Source organism: Euphorbia lathyris, chromosome 3 (genome assembly GCF_963576675.1).
Source record: "Euphorbia lathyris chromosome 3, ddEupLath1.1, whole genome shotgun sequence".
Lineage (NCBI taxonomy): Eukaryota > Viridiplantae > Streptophyta > Magnoliopsida > Malpighiales > Euphorbiaceae > Euphorbia > Euphorbia lathyris.
This window is the reverse complement of record NC_088912.1, coordinates 101,854,774-101,876,580: the sequence shown is the minus strand read 5'-3', so window position 1 is coordinate 101,876,580 and position 21,807 is coordinate 101,854,774. Positions and strand designations below refer to the sequence as shown.

At 31.4% G+C, this 21,807-nt stretch overlaps 2 protein-coding genes across 2 annotated transcripts; one reads left to right on the top strand and one right to left on the bottom strand.

The window, feature by feature from the left end:
• Nucleotides 1–584: 584 nt before the first annotated feature.
• On the bottom strand, nucleotides 585–10,683 carry LOC136224143 (protein trichome birefringence-like 38). The gene is made up of 5 exons (XM_066012401.1): nucleotides 10,149–10,683; nucleotides 4,346–4,517; nucleotides 2,829–3,004; nucleotides 1,708–1,866; nucleotides 585–972 (listed from the first exon to the last, which is right to left on the bottom strand). The coding sequence occupies exons 1-5, from the start codon at nucleotides 10,454–10,456 to the stop codon at nucleotides 681–683; spliced, it is 1,107 nt and encodes a 368-aa protein (XP_065868473.1). The 5' UTR covers nucleotides 10,457–10,683; the 3' UTR covers nucleotides 585–680.
• Nucleotides 10,684–18,245: 7,562 nt separating this feature from the next.
• Nucleotides 18,246–21,807, top strand: LOC136221739 (uncharacterized). The gene is made up of 4 exons (XM_066009175.1): nucleotides 18,246–18,491; nucleotides 18,588–18,709; nucleotides 20,002–20,123; nucleotides 21,143–21,807. The coding sequence occupies exons 1-4, from the start codon at nucleotides 18,407–18,409 to the stop codon at nucleotides 21,432–21,434; spliced, it is 621 nt and encodes a 206-aa protein (XP_065865247.1). The 5' UTR covers nucleotides 18,246–18,406; the 3' UTR covers nucleotides 21,435–21,807.

Sequence of the window (21,807 nt, the reverse complement as noted above, 5' to 3'; positions counted from 1 at the left end):
TTTCAATAAAATCTATACATGAGTTTTTACGTTTCGGTGAGTCAGTCACGTGTTTTTACATTTGAAATCAGTTTTGTACAACATGTGACACGGTTAAAATAAGCATTACTCTGAGAAAGAATCTCGATAATATTAGATAAATTAGAGAACCACAACAGTTGTTCTTACATCTGACAGTACTGGTGTTGAAACTGTTGTCAAATGTCACTGTCAAATGCTAGTATTGACATTAAACCCGGTGATTCAATCACGAGTTTTTATATTTGAAAAGGGATTAAACTATTGAATAAAACAAAAATTAAGGACTAAACATTGCATTATTAAAATAAATACGAGTACTAAACAATGTATTAGCCAAAAATGCGGAACTAATAATTAAAAATAGATAAAAAGCATCTTGAGACCCTGATCTTTCTTTTTTTTTTTTGGTACATTATACCCATAATCTTTTATTTGGACACATTGAATCCCTAATTTTTTATTTTCTGTCACATTAAACCCTTTCATATCAAATTGGTTAATTGTGAATATCTAATCTCCGTTATCCAGAAAATCAAACAAAGTAAAATAAAATGTACAAAAAAAAAAAAAAAGTACCAAATCTGATTAACTTTTGAATGTTGTTGTATACATATTTGAACTAAATCTACATCAATTAATCTAAACACTGAATTAAAATTCTAATTAATAAGAGCAGTATAGAGAAGATCATTCCAAGTATCAGGAAGACCAGCAACACACCAATGAGTACAATCCATTCTTTTAAAAGCATTAAACGGTCCCGTATGAGCATCTTTTCTCAGCTGTGAAAGAGTCGTTATGTTGAGCAGATGAACTGGTTTTTGAATACTATTTATTACATCTTCTATTACTTTTAAAGCTAATGGTAAACCAGTTGGATATGTTGTTCCACTTAATGGTTCTGTCTCTTTCGCACAGTTTGTCTTTCCTGGATCATTCCATTCCATTCCGCTGTCAAAACAAATTTAAATAAGATCATGTTAGATACTAATCATTTCGCCTTTACGAATTAATCGTAATGACAGTCACCAATGGCGGATTTAGAAATTTTCGAAAGGGAGCGATTTGAGAGGTAAGAAAACACCATGTAAAGGAGGCATTCGGGTGAATGCCTTTTAACAGTAGCGGAACCACAAGGCCAGGATGACAAGGGGGGATTCCTTTTAACGCAAAACTTCAATGACCAACAATGCATTTAAGTGGTGAATACATGATTGCTCGGCTGGGGTGCCATTTTACAAGTGGTGTGTAAAAAAAAAAAAAATTACTAAATCAGTGTCTAATAGAAAAAATTCGGATTTAGAAAATGTCTAATTAGTGAAAAAATTAGAAATTTAGATTTAAGGTAAGTAAAAAAAATAGAAATTTGGATTTAATACGAGCCTAGAAATTAAAAATTTAGACTTAGATACCCAAAAAAAATGAAATTTTGGATTTGGAGAGATCGTGACCTGAACCAATTTTGGGGTACTAATATAGCACCCGAGCTAAATTTTTTGGAAACAGAGGGGCCGGAATCACCACAACCTTAAATTTTGTGGAGACAGGGGACTAAAACTACTTGTGGCTATAGTGATTCCGACGGCCAGAGGGGGCCGGGCCCCCTGTCTCCGTCCTGATGCGAATTATTTGTTATATATATATATATATAAATTAAGTAATATATTGAAGGTTTAGATTACTTACTTGTAATGGGCAGGAGAAATTCCTTGGAAAAAGACTTTAGTTTTATTAGTATCTACATCTGAATCAACCCATTTAGACCATGTTGTTAAAGCTTTATGAAATGCTTCCATACGATCCATGTCTTTCACAATTGTCTCCCCATCTAGAATATAATCCCATCTGACAAAAAAAAAATAAAAAACAAAAAACATTCATGTTAATTACAGATCCAATGGGCTGGGCCCAGGCTCAATGGGCTTTGATATAAAAAAGCTTTGGGAAATTAAATAAGTGTAATAATTAATATTAACAGACAGACGATGAGAGTTAGGACAACCCATCTTGTTTTTATATTCTCACGTCCATCTTAAAAATAGAGTTGTAAATGATTCGAGCTGCTCATGAAAAGTTCAATGTTCGGCTCGATAAAAGCTCGACCGTATTCAACTCGATTTATAAACTAGTTGAGTTCAAGAAAAATGAAACTATGGGCAAAAAACTGGGAGAGCATGTTTGGTTATATGTTCATGAATAAACTTGCTTATAATATTTATGAAGACGCTCGTGGACAAGCTTGCTTCGATTATTTTTTAATAATTGTACAATTGTATACACCCTTAGCTAGAATTCTAAATTTTAGAGTGCAATCACAGCATCCGTGACCGCTTGCCATGATAGATGCTATAAACCGATGCACTCCGTTTCTCCTGTAGAAAAATAGCTCTCTTTCAATAATCACATATTAGTTTAAAGGGAAGAAGATGGATAGTGTATATTAGTGTTCAAAGTCCCACATTGGAAAGTTATACTTTTAGGGGGAGTTTGGAACACTATATATTTGGGCTTGGGTTTTAGGCTTAAGGCACCCCACAACAAGCCTCCTCTAATTTTTAAGGCTTAGTTGTTTTCTCCTCCTTTCTCTATTGTAATTGCTCATTTGCAATAATATTTAGTATTGTCCGAGGACGTAGACAATATTGGCCGAACCTCGTTAAATTTTGGTGTTTTTTCTATTTGTTTTATACTTTAGCTTTCAATTTGCTAGTCGTTTCCGCAACATGATTACTAAGTCAACTATAATTAATAGAGTAATTAAATTTTAACCACAGTTAAAAAGGTTGTGTTTATGGAGAATATCATACGGTTGAGAAGGTCCTCTTCTGTTCCACCATAGCCAAGAATTGAAAATTAGAACATCCATTTGCTTCCAAATATTACCACCATTAATGGATTGGAGTTTCAGAACTTTTCCAATCTCTTCTTGTTCAACGTCTACTAAGAATAGAGAACTATACAGCATTACTGATACCCCATAATCCTGCAAAAAAGAAAAAATTATTCAAGCTTAAGGTTTATTTAAAAAATGTAAATGTACCTCATTTTCTTTCAAATGGTGAAAAAAATCTCTAACATTTACCGGAGCAATTTTACTCCTAATGTCTAAAATTGTGCAATTTTAACTCTAACATTGGCAGTCAGAAGCAATTTTATCTCTAACGTCTAAAATGATACAATTTTACCTCTAACATTGGTAGTCAGGAGCAATTTTACTTCTGATTTTGACAAGTTTAGTCAATTTCAGACATTATTATAAAATATAGATATTTTTTCCTTATTCTGCACAAGATGCTTATCAGTTGGTTCTAAAAAAACAGATTTCATATTTTGTGGTGTAATAATAGAATTGTATTTTTTTGTAAAATTCACCAAAATATTTGTATTTTTTTATCCAACTCGTACATAATACAGTATATTTTTTTAATTTTTTTTCTATGTCTAATCATATGTTTGTGATATGTTACTGATTAGTAATAAACCAATGCATATGTAAAGTGTAGATGACAATATTCATGACCGAGAATACAGTTTGATGAATTATTTCTCAAATTAACTCAACTTAAACGTTAAGAGTAAAATTGTTCTTGGTTGCCAATGTTAGGGGTAAAATTATACCATTTTAAATGCTAGGAGTAAAATTACTCCTGACCGTAAATGTTAGGACTATTTTTGCACGTTATCTCTAAATTCATTGAACTTCATATTTGATTTCAACAGTAGTGCTCATGATCCTGATAGACCAAATTAATTTGATCATTTGCGTTAGATCTAAACTTATTAAATCTAAATCTTGAGATGGTTTAAATCTCTATTATAAGATTCTAATAGACTTAAATCTAACGGTGAATGATTAAATTCATTTGGTTATTAAGTAGGGCTGTAATCGAGCCGCTATAAAATTAACGAGCTCGAGCCTGAGCCGAGCTGGCTATAAAATTAACGAGGCGAGCCCGAGCCGAGTTTTGGCTTTCTCAACGAGCTTGAGCCGAGCTTCGAGCTTGTTTCGAGCCCAAAGCTTTCGAGCCGAGCTTTGGCCTGCTCAAGCTTGGCTCATTTATGAACCGAGCCAATAAATCATGTTCACAAGCGGCTCGTTTACAAATCGAGCCAAGTCGAGCTGAGCTTTTATCGAGCCGATCACCGAGCTGCTCATGAGCGGCTCTGTTCATTTACAGCCCTATTATTAAGTATACAGGTGTGAACCAGTGTTGATTTCAGACTAATTCTAAGTCACGTGTGTATGACACATTGGCACATCTTAATTAAACCACAAGAATATTAAAATATAAGATTTCTCAAATTATAAAATGACGAAACTAACCTCAAAAATGACAGTAGGAATTGAGGTATCTGTTGGCTGTGAGATAAAGGAATTAGGGACAGCAGCATGAAGTGAACATAATAATGAATCATAATGGTTTAGACTCAGTGAGTCGCCTATCAACATTATCTTCTTCCCCTGAAATCTCTCCAGAAAATCTTCCCCGTCGAACCTGTTCATTTTTTCACAATTAGCCCAAATTAAATTAGTCATGTTCAGTGGCGAATTCAGAGCAGCTCCGCTCGGAGATCAATTTTAAATCTACATATACGATATAAAATTTTACTACATTTTTTAGTAGATTTGGGAGGATGTCTTGCACCCCGAACTCCTAATCTGCCAGAAATAGGGGAGTCGGAACCACACCTAGTAGGAGGTTCCGAAGGCTGGGGGCCTGGCAGGGACAGATTCAAAGGGGATCTAGGGTGGGTTTCAGCATTAACTGGTCATTTAAAATTTCTTAGAAACCGTATACAAACTGTTTTTTATAAAAAAAAAAACCAGTAAAAAAAATATCAATTTAGCATTTATAAATCACAAAAAACCACTACAAACATCCATTATCAATGAATCCTGAATTTGTCACTGGAATTAGAACCTGTGATTCCCCTATATACACCCTTGGTCAAAGCATGAATTTTTTAGGTAAAATATATTAATGGCCCATGAATTATAGTGGTAATATAATAACATTATGGCTTTTAAATTTCATTTTGTAATATAATCTTTTTTAGCACTATAATAATATTAAAAATTAAATCAAAGAAATTCGGCAAAAAAAAAAACAAAAAAATAACTTGAAAATATATATTTGGCCATAACTTGTGGAGATATGGATTAAAAAAAAAAGTTAACGCTGTAATACAATAACAAGTTAGTTTTTTTTTAATGCACGTAGTTCTAGTTTTCCAAGAATTTTAATTTTAAATTTTTGTATTTGTCTCTGTGTTTTGTAACATTTTCAAAGTTTATTTTCTAACAATTATATGAAAAATAAAAAAATTTTAATTAATCAATATATTAACTATATATTAATTATATTTATAATAACTTATATAATTAAATGGTGTGTAGTGTTTAAAAAAATGGAGTGGAGTATAATTTTGTTAATTTTTTAAATGAATTATTTTTTTCAGCTTTAGTGTTACAATATTGTAGAGTTTGAGAACTTTTATATTTACAAAATAAAATTTAAATATCATAATATTAAAAAATATTTATAGTTGAGAGGTCATGAATTTATTTTATCCCTTTCTTTCAATATTTCAAGCATATTGCAATTTTTGTTTATAGTTGGAGGGTACGTCATCGTTTTAGTTGGAGGGTACGTCATCGTTTTGTCACTTTCCTTTTTGTACGTTTTATCTTCAGCAGAAACGATAAAAGAGAGAAATGGCTTTCGTCATATTTCATTGATATTTTTTTTTTTGGAAAGAATATTTCATTGATATTTATTCATTATTTTTAATTATTTTTTTATTATATGAAGTTTTTCAATTATTTATTTTTATATAATATTTTGAATTAATATTAATAATATATTTTTTATAATATTGTTTTAAATTTTTTTGGTGGTAAGATCGAGATTTTTTTTAAATAAGCCAGTAAACGATTTAGGGGGGTGTTTGGTTGCTACTTTTCATGCTACGGTTTGCATTTTTACTTCAAAATGGAGAGTTTTATTAGGTGTTTGGTTATTGATCTCCTGTTTGTCTTTACACCTGAAAAGTAGCATTTTACAAAAGTAGAGAATTCTTGTTTTTTCGAAAAACTGTTTTTTCCAACAGCAAATAGTAGACAAAATAAACGGATCCTTAGTCCCTGAGAAGTGCAAATTTGTTCTAGATTTTTTTTTTTTTTTTGAAGAAATGTGGATTTATATTTAGGGTTGTGAAATGTTTACTATAGTTAAAAAAAATAACCAAAAATATATGAAAGTATTTTCAATTTATCAATAAATTTATTTGGAAGGTTTCGTAGGAAAGTTAAATAACTTTCAAACCAGTTGGTTCAAATTTTTCATTATGTAGAAGTAAAATTAAATTCACTTGAAAATATTAAAAGTAAATCTGTATTTTTTTTAATAACAGAGTAAATTTGGACATTATTCCTATTATATTTATGGAAATTTCAATAATGACATAGGACTGGAGGAGGAGGATACACGAATCGCTTCCTTACCGTTGAGTAGACCTGCCTACAGATAGGGGGACCTGCCCAGACCTGTAAGATCTTTAGACCGTTTTTTTTTATAGATTTAAGAATTCAATAATGACACTTTAAACAGGTTGATGTAGAGGTGGCAAAATGACACACGAACACGACACGGATTTTTAATGTTAGTGTTGAGCTTAATAGGTAATGGGTCATTTTTGGGTTGACACGAAACTGACATGCTAATTTTTGGGTTGGGTTAGTGTTGATATGTGAACCCGAAAATGACACGAAATGATACGGATATTGAAAATTATTGTTATATTCTCTCATGTTTTTTATGTCGCTTTATTAATAAAGATAATAAAATTATAATTATTAATTGCAAATATTGATTTGAATTTCGTAAATTGTTATAAACACATTATATGACCCTCTAACATGATATTATCGAACTTTTCGATAATTATTGTTAACATACTAATCTAAAAATGATATAAAATGTTTAAAAATAGTACCATATCTTCTTATATTTTTAAGAATTATTATTAATATATATACATAACAAAATTACATGTAACCCGAAAACACGACACGAAATAGACACTAACCCGAACAGGTTAACACGACTTTGACACGAAAGTTTTTGGGTTGGGTTTGGGTTTACTCTTTTTGACACGAACCCGAAATGACACGACACGAACACGACTCGAACACGATAATTGTCAGGTCTATTGATGGACTAATGAAATACTATGTAAATTCAGGGGGCAAATCAAGTTTTTCAACTAATGTATTAAACCTTTAATTAACATTAAATTGAATCTAAACTCACCATCATTAATTATATGATCCAAATTACTCTAAAAAAATGAAAATACAATATTCACTAATTAATCTTATAATTATTGTATCTTTGCTTAATTATGGTATCCCAAAATTCCAAAATGATCACTTTCCTCCTTAATGGAGTTTTCACCATCACCACATTATTAGAGTTTGACTTAAACACTCCAACAACCTTTCACTCTCAATTACAAAACAATTGATTCAATTATTTAAAATTCTTGTTATGTACTTCAATCATGGCACTAATAATTGAATAAAGATAATCCTAATTCCGTTAAAACTTATTATCGTGACTATTTACTCAAAAAAATAACAATTTAGAACAATTAAAAAATCTGACTCAGTAAATTAAACTAAACCACAAGTATTGATTGACTAAAAATTGACCTACTAATCTTTTAACTACAAATTTTATAAAGCACATAATATCTGTACAAACTTTTAAACCACGAAAACTGTCTTTACAAATCCAACAAATTATAAATTTTTTTTCTTTTTTTTTTTAATTTTGTGTTAATTATATGGTTTTTGCATCTTTGCTTAATTATAACCAAAAGTTCTAAAATGATTACTTTACTCTAAATGCTTAATTGTGTACTTCAATCATGGCACTAATAATTGAATAAAGATAAGCCTATAATGGCATCCCATTTATACACTTGAAAGTTGAAAACATGTCATATAATAGCAGCATAAACTGCGCTTGTTTGAGTTCATTAAAATACAATGGCCCCGTCCGAGGGAGGGAGGGGCGCGTGGAGGCCCCGGGGGCAGATATAAGGAAAACTTAGGAGTTTGAGTAACCATTGGTTGTCGAAAACGTTGAAAGAGTTCCATGAAAACTATATACGAGGCTTTAATTTTTTTATATAAAAACACCAAAAAAATATCAATCTAGCACTGATAAATTATGAGAGATCACTGCACTGAATCATGGATCCGTTGTTGGAGGATCCATAACACCAGTCGCTTGAATTCACCTTCCAATGGATAGTTTTAATCGAAGGGTTGGAGGATCTCATTGTCAGTTTGACATTCTACTCGATCGTATTTGGCTCGATTTATAGACGAGCCGAGGTTGAACACGGTGAAACTAGACTCGAACGCTCGCGAGCAGGCTCGATTATAGATTCATGAACATGCTCAAAGACAAACTCAATTATAATGATCATGAACAGGCTCATGAGCAAGTTCGGTTCAATTATTTTTTTAATAATGATAATTTAGGAAAGGGGAAATGTAAAAATACGTAAAAAATTTTTTATGAAACTTTAGTTTTATAGGTTTCAAAATTATGTAGATTATGAACAGAATAATGAGCTATTTAACAGCAAAGTTCATGAACAGAAGTAACGAACTTCTTGCAAACTAAGCTCGTGAACAAATAAATGACCTACTCTCGAGTGCCTCACGATTAGATAATTTTCTTAATAAACTGAGCTTGAACAGGATATTCAATTGAGCTCGAACTCCAACTCGTGCTTGTCTATTTTATGCCAAGCCGAGCATGAGCACACTAAAACTCTACTAGTCTCGGCTTGCTTATTTACCGTAATTTCATATAATTTCTTCATAGATTTGATTCTAATCAAGGACCGACTAGAGGGGCTCACGGCAGGTAAAAACACAAAAAATTATATTTTACAGTCAGAAATACGTCCTAAACAAAAAGACAGTCGGTAATAATTTGCAAGATTTGTAACAAATTCAGCAGTACGTGTGGAATTAGCGACGCATAATACCGTCACTGATTTTAATTCCCTAAAAAATCTGTTTTCTTAGTATACTTTCATCAACTGACCCTCAAGTTTTTAGTTTTGGTTCCGCCACTAATCCTAATATCAAATCAGCTACAAATTCTTAAATAGATCAAGCTTTTAGTTTTGATTCTGTCACTAATCCTAAAATCAAATCAATTACAAATTTCCAATCGACAAATATTACCGACGAAAATTATACATTTAAAAGCAAAATGTCACCTAATTCTAAATTTTCGTTATTTTATCCCTAGATTCAAGGTGGACGGACCTTCCACGACGCCCGAAACTATTACTATTAAAATCTATGCTACACAGAAAGTCTTCTTCATTAGTGTTTCTCCATTTCGTTTCCATTTCTGTGTCCTAACTATATATTTTTTAGAAATAACGTTTTTCGGTATATCCGTTTTCGTTTATGTTTCAACTTCCATTTCTATTTCCGTCTATTTCCGTGCAACATAGATATGAGTTGCTAAATACCGCTCCCTTTTTACTAGTCATCGTCCCCATTTGGACTTTTTTGCCCTTCTCATAATTTTGATCAAAAACTGAAAATTCTCTCCAAAATCACAAACCCGAACAACAATAATTAAAATAATGAAAATAATTGATATGTGACAACCTGAACCCCGAAAATTGATGATTACAAATCGGAAACATTAAAATTTACGTTTTTTTTATCAAAGAAATCATGAAAATAAAGCATATTGTTTATGACAATTTTGTATTTTTCGTCAGTAAAATTGTATGATTTCTCATCGGCTAAATTTTGGCCGATTCTCTCTAATATCCAAATTTTCAGTAATGACATTTTTTTATGAAAAGGGTAAAATTGTCCAAATGGGAGTGGTGAAAAGTAATTTGGGGCGATAAATAGCAATACCTCACGAAAATGGAAACGGACACCGGAAAACATTAATTTCTATAAAAAAATCTAGGAAACAGTAATGGACACTAAAAAAACAGAAACGGGAACAAGAACAAGAACAGACACGAAACACGAAAAAGCTATTCGAATGAAAATGAAAGAAAAGGAGTACCTGGGCAAGTCGCAGAGAGTAGGCTGCCATCTATACTGAAGATAAAGATGATCAGGACGCCCATACTTCAAACAATCAAATTCCTTCCTTATAAAAGGACAACTCGCCGAGTCATAAAGAGGATACGACGAGTCGTATACCCAACTTCCTTCATAAACATCACAATCACTACTTATTTCCTTCTGTTTTCTGCTACAATCTCCATTGCTTGAATTTGCTAAAACAAGACATGAAAATAAGATTCTGAAAATACCCAATTCAATTGAAGGAAAGCTCTTTCTTCTTCTTCTTTTGTTCTGCAATTCCATGGCTTCTAGAGAGAGAAAGTTCTCTTCTTTTTTCTATGTGTTTCTCTCTCTATATAGTAGTAATAAATGTCTTGGCATGGAAAGTGAGGTGGAAATTACTTTTTTTTTTTTTAGATTTATGGAATGTAATTATTGATTGGGATTTTGAGGGTTCAAATTCTGGTAGATCTATGTGAGAAAATTTAGGAAAGAGTATATCTTTTGGATTTTGTTTGAAATAAAACAAGATGGTTGCTTATTCAAGAGTTTTTGTAAGGGGATAGCCAAGTCAAAAACAACCTTAAAAAGAATAAATATCTGAATTAAGGGTAAAAAGGTCATTAAAATCATCGATTTAGTCCAAATCGAAATTTATGTATCATTCAGTCACCCGAATACAATCAGTTTTAATACCAAAAATTTAAAAAAATTGGGTCAATTTGTAAAAATTTGCCAACTTGATGGCTGAGTTGACATCTTCAAATTTTGACAAATTAAGCGCAACGGTAAACATTGTTGTAGTGTGACCGAGAGGTCACGGGTTTGAGTCTTAAGAGCGGTCTCTAGCAAAAAAAAGTTGACAGGAAAAGGCTTGCTCATTACATCCTTATGGTGGAACCCCTCCCCGAACGTTTGTTTAACGGGGACGCGTAGTGCACTGAACCTTCCTTTTTACCATGGAGTTATAAGTTTTAATATAAAAAAATTTACGAAATTTGGATCAATTTGTTAAAAATTACCTAACTTAAGATGAATTCATACCTAAATCTCGAATTTGGCTAAATTAATCAAAATTGCAAAGTTTGAGGATCATTTTGACCATTGATTCAAAAATATCTGCTTCTAAGATTTTTTGGTAGACTATAAATATAAACTTTGTGGTTGTAATATTTGTAAACATGCTTTCTTTAATTTAAAGTAAATAATTTATGGGATAAAGTTTAAATTTACTTCAATGGAGAAATGTTGATTTACCTTTTTAATGTATTAAATGATACAATTTTATTCTTAATATTTTTTAATATGATCAATTTTATCCTTAACTATTAAAAAATCTAAACGGATTAATTTATTATTTAATTTATTATTTAACTGACCTTCTAAACATCAATTATGCTTTTGTATTCTGAGATTATATTGATTTTAGAAAGAGAAAGTTCTCTTTTATTTTCTCTATATTTCTCTCTATATATATATATAGTAATAATAAATGTTTTGGCATGGAAAGTGAGATGGAAATTACTTTTTTTTTTTTACATTGATTGAGATTTTTAGGGAAGTAAATTCTGGTAGATCTATGTGAGAAAATTCAGGTAAAATAAGATGGTTACTTCCTTTTTTATTTAAGAGTTTATGTAAGGAGATAGCCAAGTCAAAAACTACCTTAAAAAAGAAAAATATCTACTCCAAGATTTTTTTTTTTTTGAGTTAAATACAAAAATAATTAATAATTGTGAGTTTGAGGTTTTCTCTATTTAAGATAAATAATTTATTAATTCTTATGTTTTACATATTAGATTAGTGAGTATAATTAGATAAATTATCAAATTAAACTAGACATTTACATGGAACGGGTTCGGATCGGACCAAACAGACTGTTTTATATAAATACTCAATCCAAGTTTAGCTCAGCTCGATATTAATTTAGATGGATTCGGATCGGCCTGGACTGGACTCAAGCTTAAAAATTCAAATCGCAAACCCAGTATATGTAAATCCACCTAAAAATGTATACATATTATTAATTATAAAAAATTAAATTTATACTTAAAAGTAAATAACTAATATATAAATATTTCAATTAATTAATTAGTATTAATAAGCGGGTTAGGTTGGACCATCCGTGCTATTTTTATCAATTACAAGCTCAACCAAAATATCACTTTAAGAGTTCGAGTTCGGGTGAAGGGAGTAGAATGAGATACAAAGTACGGACGAAAATGTGAAGAAAATGCACAAAAATTCCTCATACGGCGTGTCAACCCTCCCACACGTCATGTGTAGTGGATTCTGGTTCAAGTGGAGCCTGTGACAAGGCTTGGAAGGGCGGGATTCGCACGTCATTGGGCAGAAACTGACCCACACGCCTTGTGTGTTCACTCACACGCCGTGGGAGTTGAAAATCCTCCACATTTGAATCTTGAGGCAAAGCTCCCAATTTTTTTTTCCAATTTGAAAATTACTGTTTTGCCACTCATGTATTTACTGTTAATAACTTAGATGACATTTGTGTATTCCTTTTCCATTCTACCCCTATCACTTTCTATTATGTGTAACCCTAATCAGAGCTTTTTGGTCTTTTACATTTTATTTGGGAGATATATATATATATATATATATAAGCTTATTTCTTTGTAAGGATATACAACTTTTATCAAATCAAAATTATATCTTCTTTTTTGAAGTTTTGTTCAGGTCAGTCACCTTTAACAATTGGGGATTTATGATTTCCTAAAAATTTAGTCCGTAAAACTCGAGATTAACTCCTTAATCTTTTTTATTGATTTAAGATTAAAATCATCTCCTCATCTGTATCAATGAAATATCAATAGTTCAACCAATAAAAATAAAAAAATTAAGAGCCTCATTATGGTATTATTTTTCAAAATAAAATAAAATAAAATAACTCTTACAGTTTGTTTTTGTTTTTTTATAATGACTCTTAAAGTTAGTTGGACATTTCACACCATGATTAGATTCACAAAATTGGTGAAACAACAAACAAGAAATTATTTTTTTCATTTTCACATGCTACCACATGGTGAACAATTATGTAGCCAGTCAATCTCGAATTACTTTTTGGGCATAATTTTATTATTGGACTTAATACATCATTTGTAAAACTTGTCCAAAAAGTCTGATTGGCCTCTGAACTTTTAAAGTGTTTCGATAGCCCTTCAACTTGTATAAAATGTTCAGTTAGCCTCTTGAACTTGCGGAAAATGTAATCAATTGATCACTCGGTAGCAAAAAAGTAAGTTAAATATGAAAGATGTATTCCATGCATCTTAGAATGTTATTACATAATTAAAAAAATAGATTAAAAATGAAGTTATTGCTTGCTCAACTATACAACTTGTCTTCTCTAATATTAGAACCGTATACTCCGATTTTGGTCATTTTACTTTGTTTAAGACTCGTGCAATACGTTTTCCGCATTTAACTTACTTTTTTGCAACCGAGTGACCAATTGGTTACATTTTACGCAAGTTCAGGGAGCTAATTGAACATTTTATACAAGTTGATGGGGTTATCGAGACACTTTGAAAGTTCAAGGGACCAATCAAGCTTTTTGGACAAGTTTAGGGGACAAATGATGTATTAAGCCTTATTATTTTCTTTGCCATTTTACTTTTATTTAATTGGATCTTTGGGAAACATATATATACATATCAGTCTTGATCACATGCACCTTAATGAGCATGTAGAATTTGCTCATTCACCGTTAGATCTAGACTTATTAGAATCCTAAGGTGGAGATTCAAAGCATCCTATGACTTAGATTCAATAAGCCTATATCTAATGGTGAATGAGCAAATTCACTTGCTCATTGAGGTGCATGTGAAAATTTCTGTATATACATATATATTTTTTGTGGTAAGTTATGGGACGTGGCATTTAAGAAACCAGAACTAGTACTCGGAGAAAGGGAACATGTGGTGCCAGTATAGAAAAATTGGTCAATACAGCTCTTTATTAGAAACCGTGACTCGAGAAGTCTTGAAAGACGTCAATGATCCACCCCGTTAAAGCAATCGCGTCCAATCCCGTGAATCGTGAGTCTAGTGGCCTTACGGGATATCTGACCCTAATATCTGGATACACATTCATGTATCAATAGGTGAGACATAGCACATCTAGTTCCTATACTCATAACCGTCTTCTTTAGGTTGATCACAATATAAATAGAGTAAGCACAACCCAATATATCATACTTTGTTCATTCATTAAGCTTACATCTTAGCTTTAATTTACTATTTTGTCCATCTCACATCTTATCTTACATCGACTTAAGTATCAGAACGGGTAACTGGACAACGACCCCTCCTTGACCTTGTTTCTCTCCAACCACAGGTTTCCAAATAGATTTAAGGATTCAACCACATCAATGCCAATTAAAAGAAGTTTACTAACACTTTTTTTCTTGTCATCAAGTCAACATGTTAAATCATCGCGTCAATATGTCACGTCATCAAGTTTATCAAAATTCAATATTTATTGTGCCGTATAAACAAAGTCAAGAAGTCAACGTGTTATATCATTGAAATACATCATATTATCAAAGACGAACATTATTAACCATATTTATTTATTTTTGTTAAATTTGTAAAGGAAATGTTTTTTTTTTTTTTGCAAGAACAAATACTACCTTCCCCTATTTGAAAATCAATAAAATCAAATGGTTTTTTTTCAATTTTTTCTATCTTTTTTCTATATATTTAATTGTATCCCCATATACTATTTTCATCTTTTATATATATATTTATTAAATAGTGAAAGGTTAAAAGAATAATTTAAATAAATAAATAAAACAAAAAGTATACAAATCCAATCAAAATACAGAAGTACAAAAACTAAATCATTAAAAAAACAAAGTGGTATGAATAAAAATATGAGAAGATCTTTATATTATAATTAAGATTACATGGATGGAATGAAGAATCACATGAATTAATTTTATTCTGTTTTAGTGCTGGTTTGAAAATGATTAATAAATTATTAGGATATTGTTAATTTGATTCTTAATTGCTTAAAAATGTTGATAACCATAATTACTAGAATTCATTACATTTTGTGTCAAATGATTTGATGGGTAAATTACATCCATGGCCACTGAACTTTACACTTTTTTTTAATACCGATGGCCTTCAATTTTAACTAACTTCTCAAAATGGCCGTTAACGACCTCAAAATGAATATATTCAAGAATTAAAGTTGTTAAGAACGACATTTACCATGAAACCACATTTTTTATTTTCGAAAATCAGATTTTTTGGAGCTTTTTCTGTCTAAAAATTCACTTTCTCTCCCCTAACCAAGCAACACCCAAAGGACCTCAAAACGAAAATTTTCAAGAATTCAAGTTCCTTATAATATCATTAATGATTTGGAGTTTTTATTTTTAGCCGTCAACGGTCGTTTTGAAACATTAAGTGGCCACCGATGTTAAAAAGTGTAAAGTTCAGTGGCTATACTGGGAAAAAATGAAGTTCAGTGGCTATAATGTAAAAGTGGATAAAGTTCAGTGACTATGGGTGTAATTTACCCATGATTTGATTTGACAGACAATCAGATGGGCCAATATACATCAAGGAAAATTAGTTAAGAAAATGGTTTTAAATACCACTTCTTTGAAACGTGCAAGAAAGTGGAAACTTTTTCTGTCAGTGATTTCTATTTTTAAAGATATAAAAAGATGCTTCCACATGTCAACATTATATTTTGGGCATTACATCGGTTTGGTCCTAAATTAAAGCTTCAAAATTATTTAGAATCTTAAATTATCAAAACTATCGATTAGTTTTTTGAACTAAACAAAAATCATCAATTGAATCATCGCTATATCCTAAATTCAGAAACTGTGACTATTTAATATAGACTGTAATAATCTCTTTGTTGGTTCAAAATAGGTTTAGAGAAAAAAAGTCTAAAACTGTTCAATCGACTGATTTTAGATGAGGCTTCAATTGAAGATTTTTGTATATAATAGGGACTCAATTGATGATTTTTTTTAATTCAGGGATCTAATTAATGATTTTAATAGTTTAAGGTCCTAATTGACTTTGAAATCTTAGTTTAGGAATCCAAACAGGTATTATGCTTTATATTTTGAAAATTGTGATTTTTTTAATAATAAACTGATACCTATAGTTCTTACCAGGAATTTTCACATGCACCTTAATGAACAAGCGAATTTGTTCATTCACCGTTAGATATAAGCTTATTAAATCTAAGCCTGATGATGTTTTGAATTTCCACCTTAGGATTCTAATAAACCTAAATCTAACGGTGAATGAGCAAATTCTACATGCTTGTTAAGGTGCATGTGATCAAGACTGAGCTCTTAATCTTAGAAAAAAAAATTGTAATAATATTAAAGTTGAATTCTTTTCTGTTCAATCACTTTTTTTTTACCTAAATATTTCATTTTGTTATTTTTTTTCAGATAAGTTAAATAACTTCAATTGTGGTTTTTTTTTCGCTAAAAAATTTCACCAAAGAAAAGAATTTGAATTTCAATAATTATACATTAATATTTAAAGTGAATGCTTATAGATTAAATGTAATTTCTTTCTAAAAAATCACTAATGATTAACCGACATATATTGAAGCAATAAATTAACCGATATACGGTTAACGGGATAAAACCGATTGATATTTTTTATTTATGAACTGGTTAATTGATCATATACATTTTTATTGCCCCCATCAACTTCGACCGTGTTAATATTTTTTTTCTAATACTAAAAATAAGAGGAAATTACATAAAAAAAATTAGATTTTTATTTTTATTTACAATTATGAAAATCGTTTTTTATATATTTTATCAATATATGATTTTAAATTTTAAAATATCAGAATATCATAATTTTATTTTTATTTTTGTCAAATTTTCAGTCAATCAGTTGCAGGGGAAAAACAGTTTTAAAAAACCCACCAAATTTGACATTTAAATAAATTTATTTAATAGCTTGAGACACTTATAAATAATTTACCAGTCCTGATTATTATGTATTTTACCCTAAAAATATGTAAAAACCCACCAAATTTGACATTTAAATAAATTTATTTAACAGTTTGAGACACTGGTAATACCAGTCCTGATTATTATGTATTTTACCCTAAAAATACGTGCTTTTTGCAGAAAGATCATATATGAATACAAAATTACAATTAAATCATATTACAAAACTTAATTCTCAATACATCACAAATCACAAAAAAAAAAGTATGATATTATTTTATAATTTATAAATCTCAATTCATAAATTATAAACCTTAATAAATATATTTTAGATTGCTAATTCATAAAACTTAGTTTTTAAAATTAGGGATGGCAACGGGTACCCGGTACTACCCGACCCTAATGGGACTACTCGTACCCTGTATAAAAGGGTATGAGATCAAAACCATTACCCGTTAGGGTAATGGGACGGGTATGGGAAGACCCCCTAGGGTACCCGATACCCGTTACCCGCTATAAATTTTATATATATTAAAAAATATTATTGTGTTTTAGATGTAAGATGTGAGATTTGAATACTAACCTTTTGTTCTTTAACCATTAAGTGATACCACTAAACTATTTTATTTTTACTGATTAAGGTTTAATTTGTTCAATTTTTAAATCGATGATTTATTAAATTTATACTTTGTTAAATTTGTAATATTTTTTATTTTATTTATTGATTCTTAATGGGTAAGGGTACCAGCGGGTACCCGCGAATTAAATGGGAAGGGTATGAGATGCAAAACATATACTCATTAGGGTAATGGGAAGGGTATGGGTAATTAAAAAATAAAAGGGTAAGGGTTTAGGATTGACATTATCCGTGGATACCCTACCCGTTGCCATCCCTATTTAAAATATATAAAAAAAAAAAATTTGTTTAGTTTGACATTATTTATATTAGTATTTGACATAATTGTAAATAATTTTTCAAATCTGAATTTCTATGTAAATTTCCCTGGAACAAGCATACCATTTCAAATTCTTATGAAATGGGCTTCCGTTAGAGCCCAAGAAATGGGCTTCAGCTAGGCCCAATTGCGGTCCACAACTTCTCATCCAAGAATCCAAGCATCCGCATCCGCAACTTCTTTCTCTATCTTGGCCGTTCCCGCCGATAAAACTCCTCCACCACTTCCCTTTCCTTCCCGCCGAATTATCTCCGTTTTTAGTTGACCAGAAGGTTGCTCTTCAAAAGAATAAGTTCAACACTTGGTTTCTGTTCTGAATTGAAGATATAGATGGAAGGAAGTTTCGCGAAGGAGCTTTACTCGGAAAGTTTGCAGCATTCAGAAGTAGCACAGAATCCATCTCACGCCGCCATCGGTAAGCATCTCGATTCAGTGTATAATGAGTTAAAAGGTTCATTCCAGCTCTTCTTTTTGCATATGAATTTGAGCAATTTAGCTCACTCTGCTTCAGGCGGTGATGTAGCTGATTTGAAGGATGAAGATGGATCGTTTTGGGGTGGTTCCGATGAGGAATTGGATAAGGAATCTGATTTGAATAGGGAATGGGAGAGAAGAAGCAAGGAATTTCATACGGTAATCTTTCTTATTTTCAGTTTGGGATAAGGTTTGAATTTAGCTTCATTCAGTAGCGTTTTCGTTTTCATTTCCGTTTCCATTTCCATTTGTTAGCTATAATTTTTAGAAATAACGTTTTCTCCTTGTCCGTGTCTGAATCCGTTTCAGTTTCTGTTTCCGTGCAGCATAAATTTATCTCTATGTTTGGTTTTTGGGGAGAAAAGTTTTAGACTACAGCTATAAAGCCTATGTTAGTACTAAAGTTATGTTGATGAAGCAATTTCATACTCCGTTAACGAAGATCCAATAATTAATTTTCCATTAATTTAGTTCCATACTCAAATTTAGCTCCATGGTTATCAGCAGAACAAATTTAAACTCTACTTATGAAACCATGCCATGTTAGTGTAATTTAGGTGGTGCATACATGGAACTAAATTAACAGAATGAGCTTATGTTAGATCTATCGTTATGGTGTTTGAAATTGCTAATTTTTCTATCTATAAAATATTAGTATTGACATTGCACAACGTTTGGCAATTTCAGACTCCATTATGCTAGATCCAACAGTCAATTTTTTGTTAAGCTTGTTTCATATGTGCATCACCCTATGCTGCACAGACAATCTTCTTTGATAGCGTTTTGTCTGTTCTCGTTTGAAGGCTATCTTATGAAGGCTATGTTTTATAAATAACTTTTCTCACAGTCAATTTTTTGTTCAGTTCGTTTCATATATGCACCACCCTATGCTGCACAGGCACTCCTCTTTCCTAGCATTTTGTGTCCATGTCTGTTGTCGTTTGAATGGTATTTTATGAAGGTTATGTTTTAAAAATAACGTTTGTCGTATCCGTGCTACATAGGCACCACCTAAAATACAAATTTGACCCCATGATTATCTGGGAGAACAAATGCAGACTCCATGTATGAAACAATGCAACCTAAATGTAACTTAGGTGGTGCACCAAATTAATGAAACATGAGTTTATGTTGGATTTACGAAAAATGGAATCTGGAATTGCTTCATCTACAAAATACTAGTGTAGACATTGTACGGTTTTATACATGAAGTGTAAATCTGGGAAAATTTTAGACCAATCAATTCATAACACATGTATATATATTTTTTCTTTCTACCCATCATGCCCATGTAGTGGTATTCAAAACGATTTTGATTGGTCGGAAGTATTACTTCCGGAGTACTGTAAAATTTCTCGTAAATCTGTTATCCCTCAATAGCTATAGGACTAATTTTATACTTTATCCCTTCCATATTTTCCTAAAAAACTTATCGTTTTGATTGCTCTCAGATTGGGTATCGTGATGGCATTATAGCAGGAAAAGAAGCAATTGCACAAGAGGGATTCAATGTCGGTTTCAGAGAATCAGTGATTCCAGGATATGATTGGGGTATTGTTAGAGGTGTCACCAGGTAAATCAATTGTTAAAAAAAAAAAAAAGAAGGCAAAACACATATTTGAGCCTCTGATAATTTCAATTTTTATTGATCAAGTCTTGGATCTTCGAAATAAATATATTAAGCCTTTAGTCATATATTTTTGAACACATTGTCACATTTACGGAACGCTTCTTTTAACTGGAAAAACTGCTTTTAGGATCCGGTAGAGCAATATTAAACTGACCTAAATGAGTTTGGTTATTTTACTTGAGTAAAGTTAGTTCAAGGATTCATGTGGTAAGGTAATTTTAAAGCTTGACATGGTATGTTGTTAGAAAAGATTATTTGACGTCGTGTTAAAACAATGACATGTGTGCTAACCGGAGTTTGAATCACAACATAACTGGACCATGGAAGAGTACTGAAGGTGTTCAAAAATAATTGATCAAGGGTTAATGTATTCCTTTAATAGAACAAGAGTTTAATGTGTTAAAAGATAATGACGAAGGACTTGATGTATTTAACTAACAGATTATGGGCTTAATTAGTAAAATTTGAATTGATTAGATGCTTAAATACGTCTTTTTTCTTTAAAAAAGGGATAAGATACCAAAGTAGGGTTACGGTTTTTGGGGAAGTATCAAATTAAGCTCCACTTATAAAATAGCACCAATATAGGCTTAACATTTGAAAAATGGTATCAATTTAGGCCTCTTTAACGGAACGTGACACGTCATTCATATTACTCCGTTAAGTTCTATCAATTGTACGTGGAGAGAGAAATCAGAACTTAACGGAGTAATATGAATGACGTGTCTAGTCCCGTTGGCAATGCCTAAATTGGTACCTTTTTTAAACGTTAAGCCTATATTGGTGCTATTTTGTACGTGGAGCCTAAATGATACTTCCCAAAAAACCATAGACCTATTTTGGTATCTTATCCCTTATAAAAAATGAATAATCTAGTTCTTGCTATGTCTTCTTTCACCATTTTTTGTTCTAATTTGCTTGTTTTTTCTTGTATTTTGTGGATCTTTTTCTCTCTATAAAAGTGCACTTGCCTGCCTTCCCAATGGATTACAACAAAAACTGATTGAAACACAAGAAAAGAGAGATGAATATCAGGCCTTGTATGAATCTATGGCGTCTCTTTCAACAACAGATGCACTCAAAATGTTTCATGATGATTTACTGACTAAGAAAGCAGTGGATTCTGAGGCTACTTCTGATGTACAAAGCTTGCAAAATGAAAGTTCTAGCTGCACTCTGAAAAATTCTGTTGAAAAGCTTCAATCACTTCTCCTGGAATCGCCTTCACTCGAGTCTCACTTATCGGTAAAGTAAGATTTGTACATAATTGAAACATACTCGTAGCAAATTTTCCGGGCCTAATGCTCCTATCTGGGTTGTCAAAGTGTGTATAAAACTAGGGCTGTAAATGAGCCGAGCCACTCATGAGCGGCTCGATAAAAGCTTGGCTCGATTTGTAAACGAGTCGCTCGTGAGCACGATTTACTGTCTCGGTTCGTAAACGAGCCGAGTTTGAGCAGGCCAAAGCTCGCGAGCAGGCTCGATTAGAACATTTATGAACAAATTTTAGATTTGTAAAAAACTATATAGTTTTGTGTTAGTTCATAAATATCTAAACTTAATATTATTTCATTTACTATTAGATGAGTTCGTTCACAAACATAATAAATGAGTAATAGACGAACTA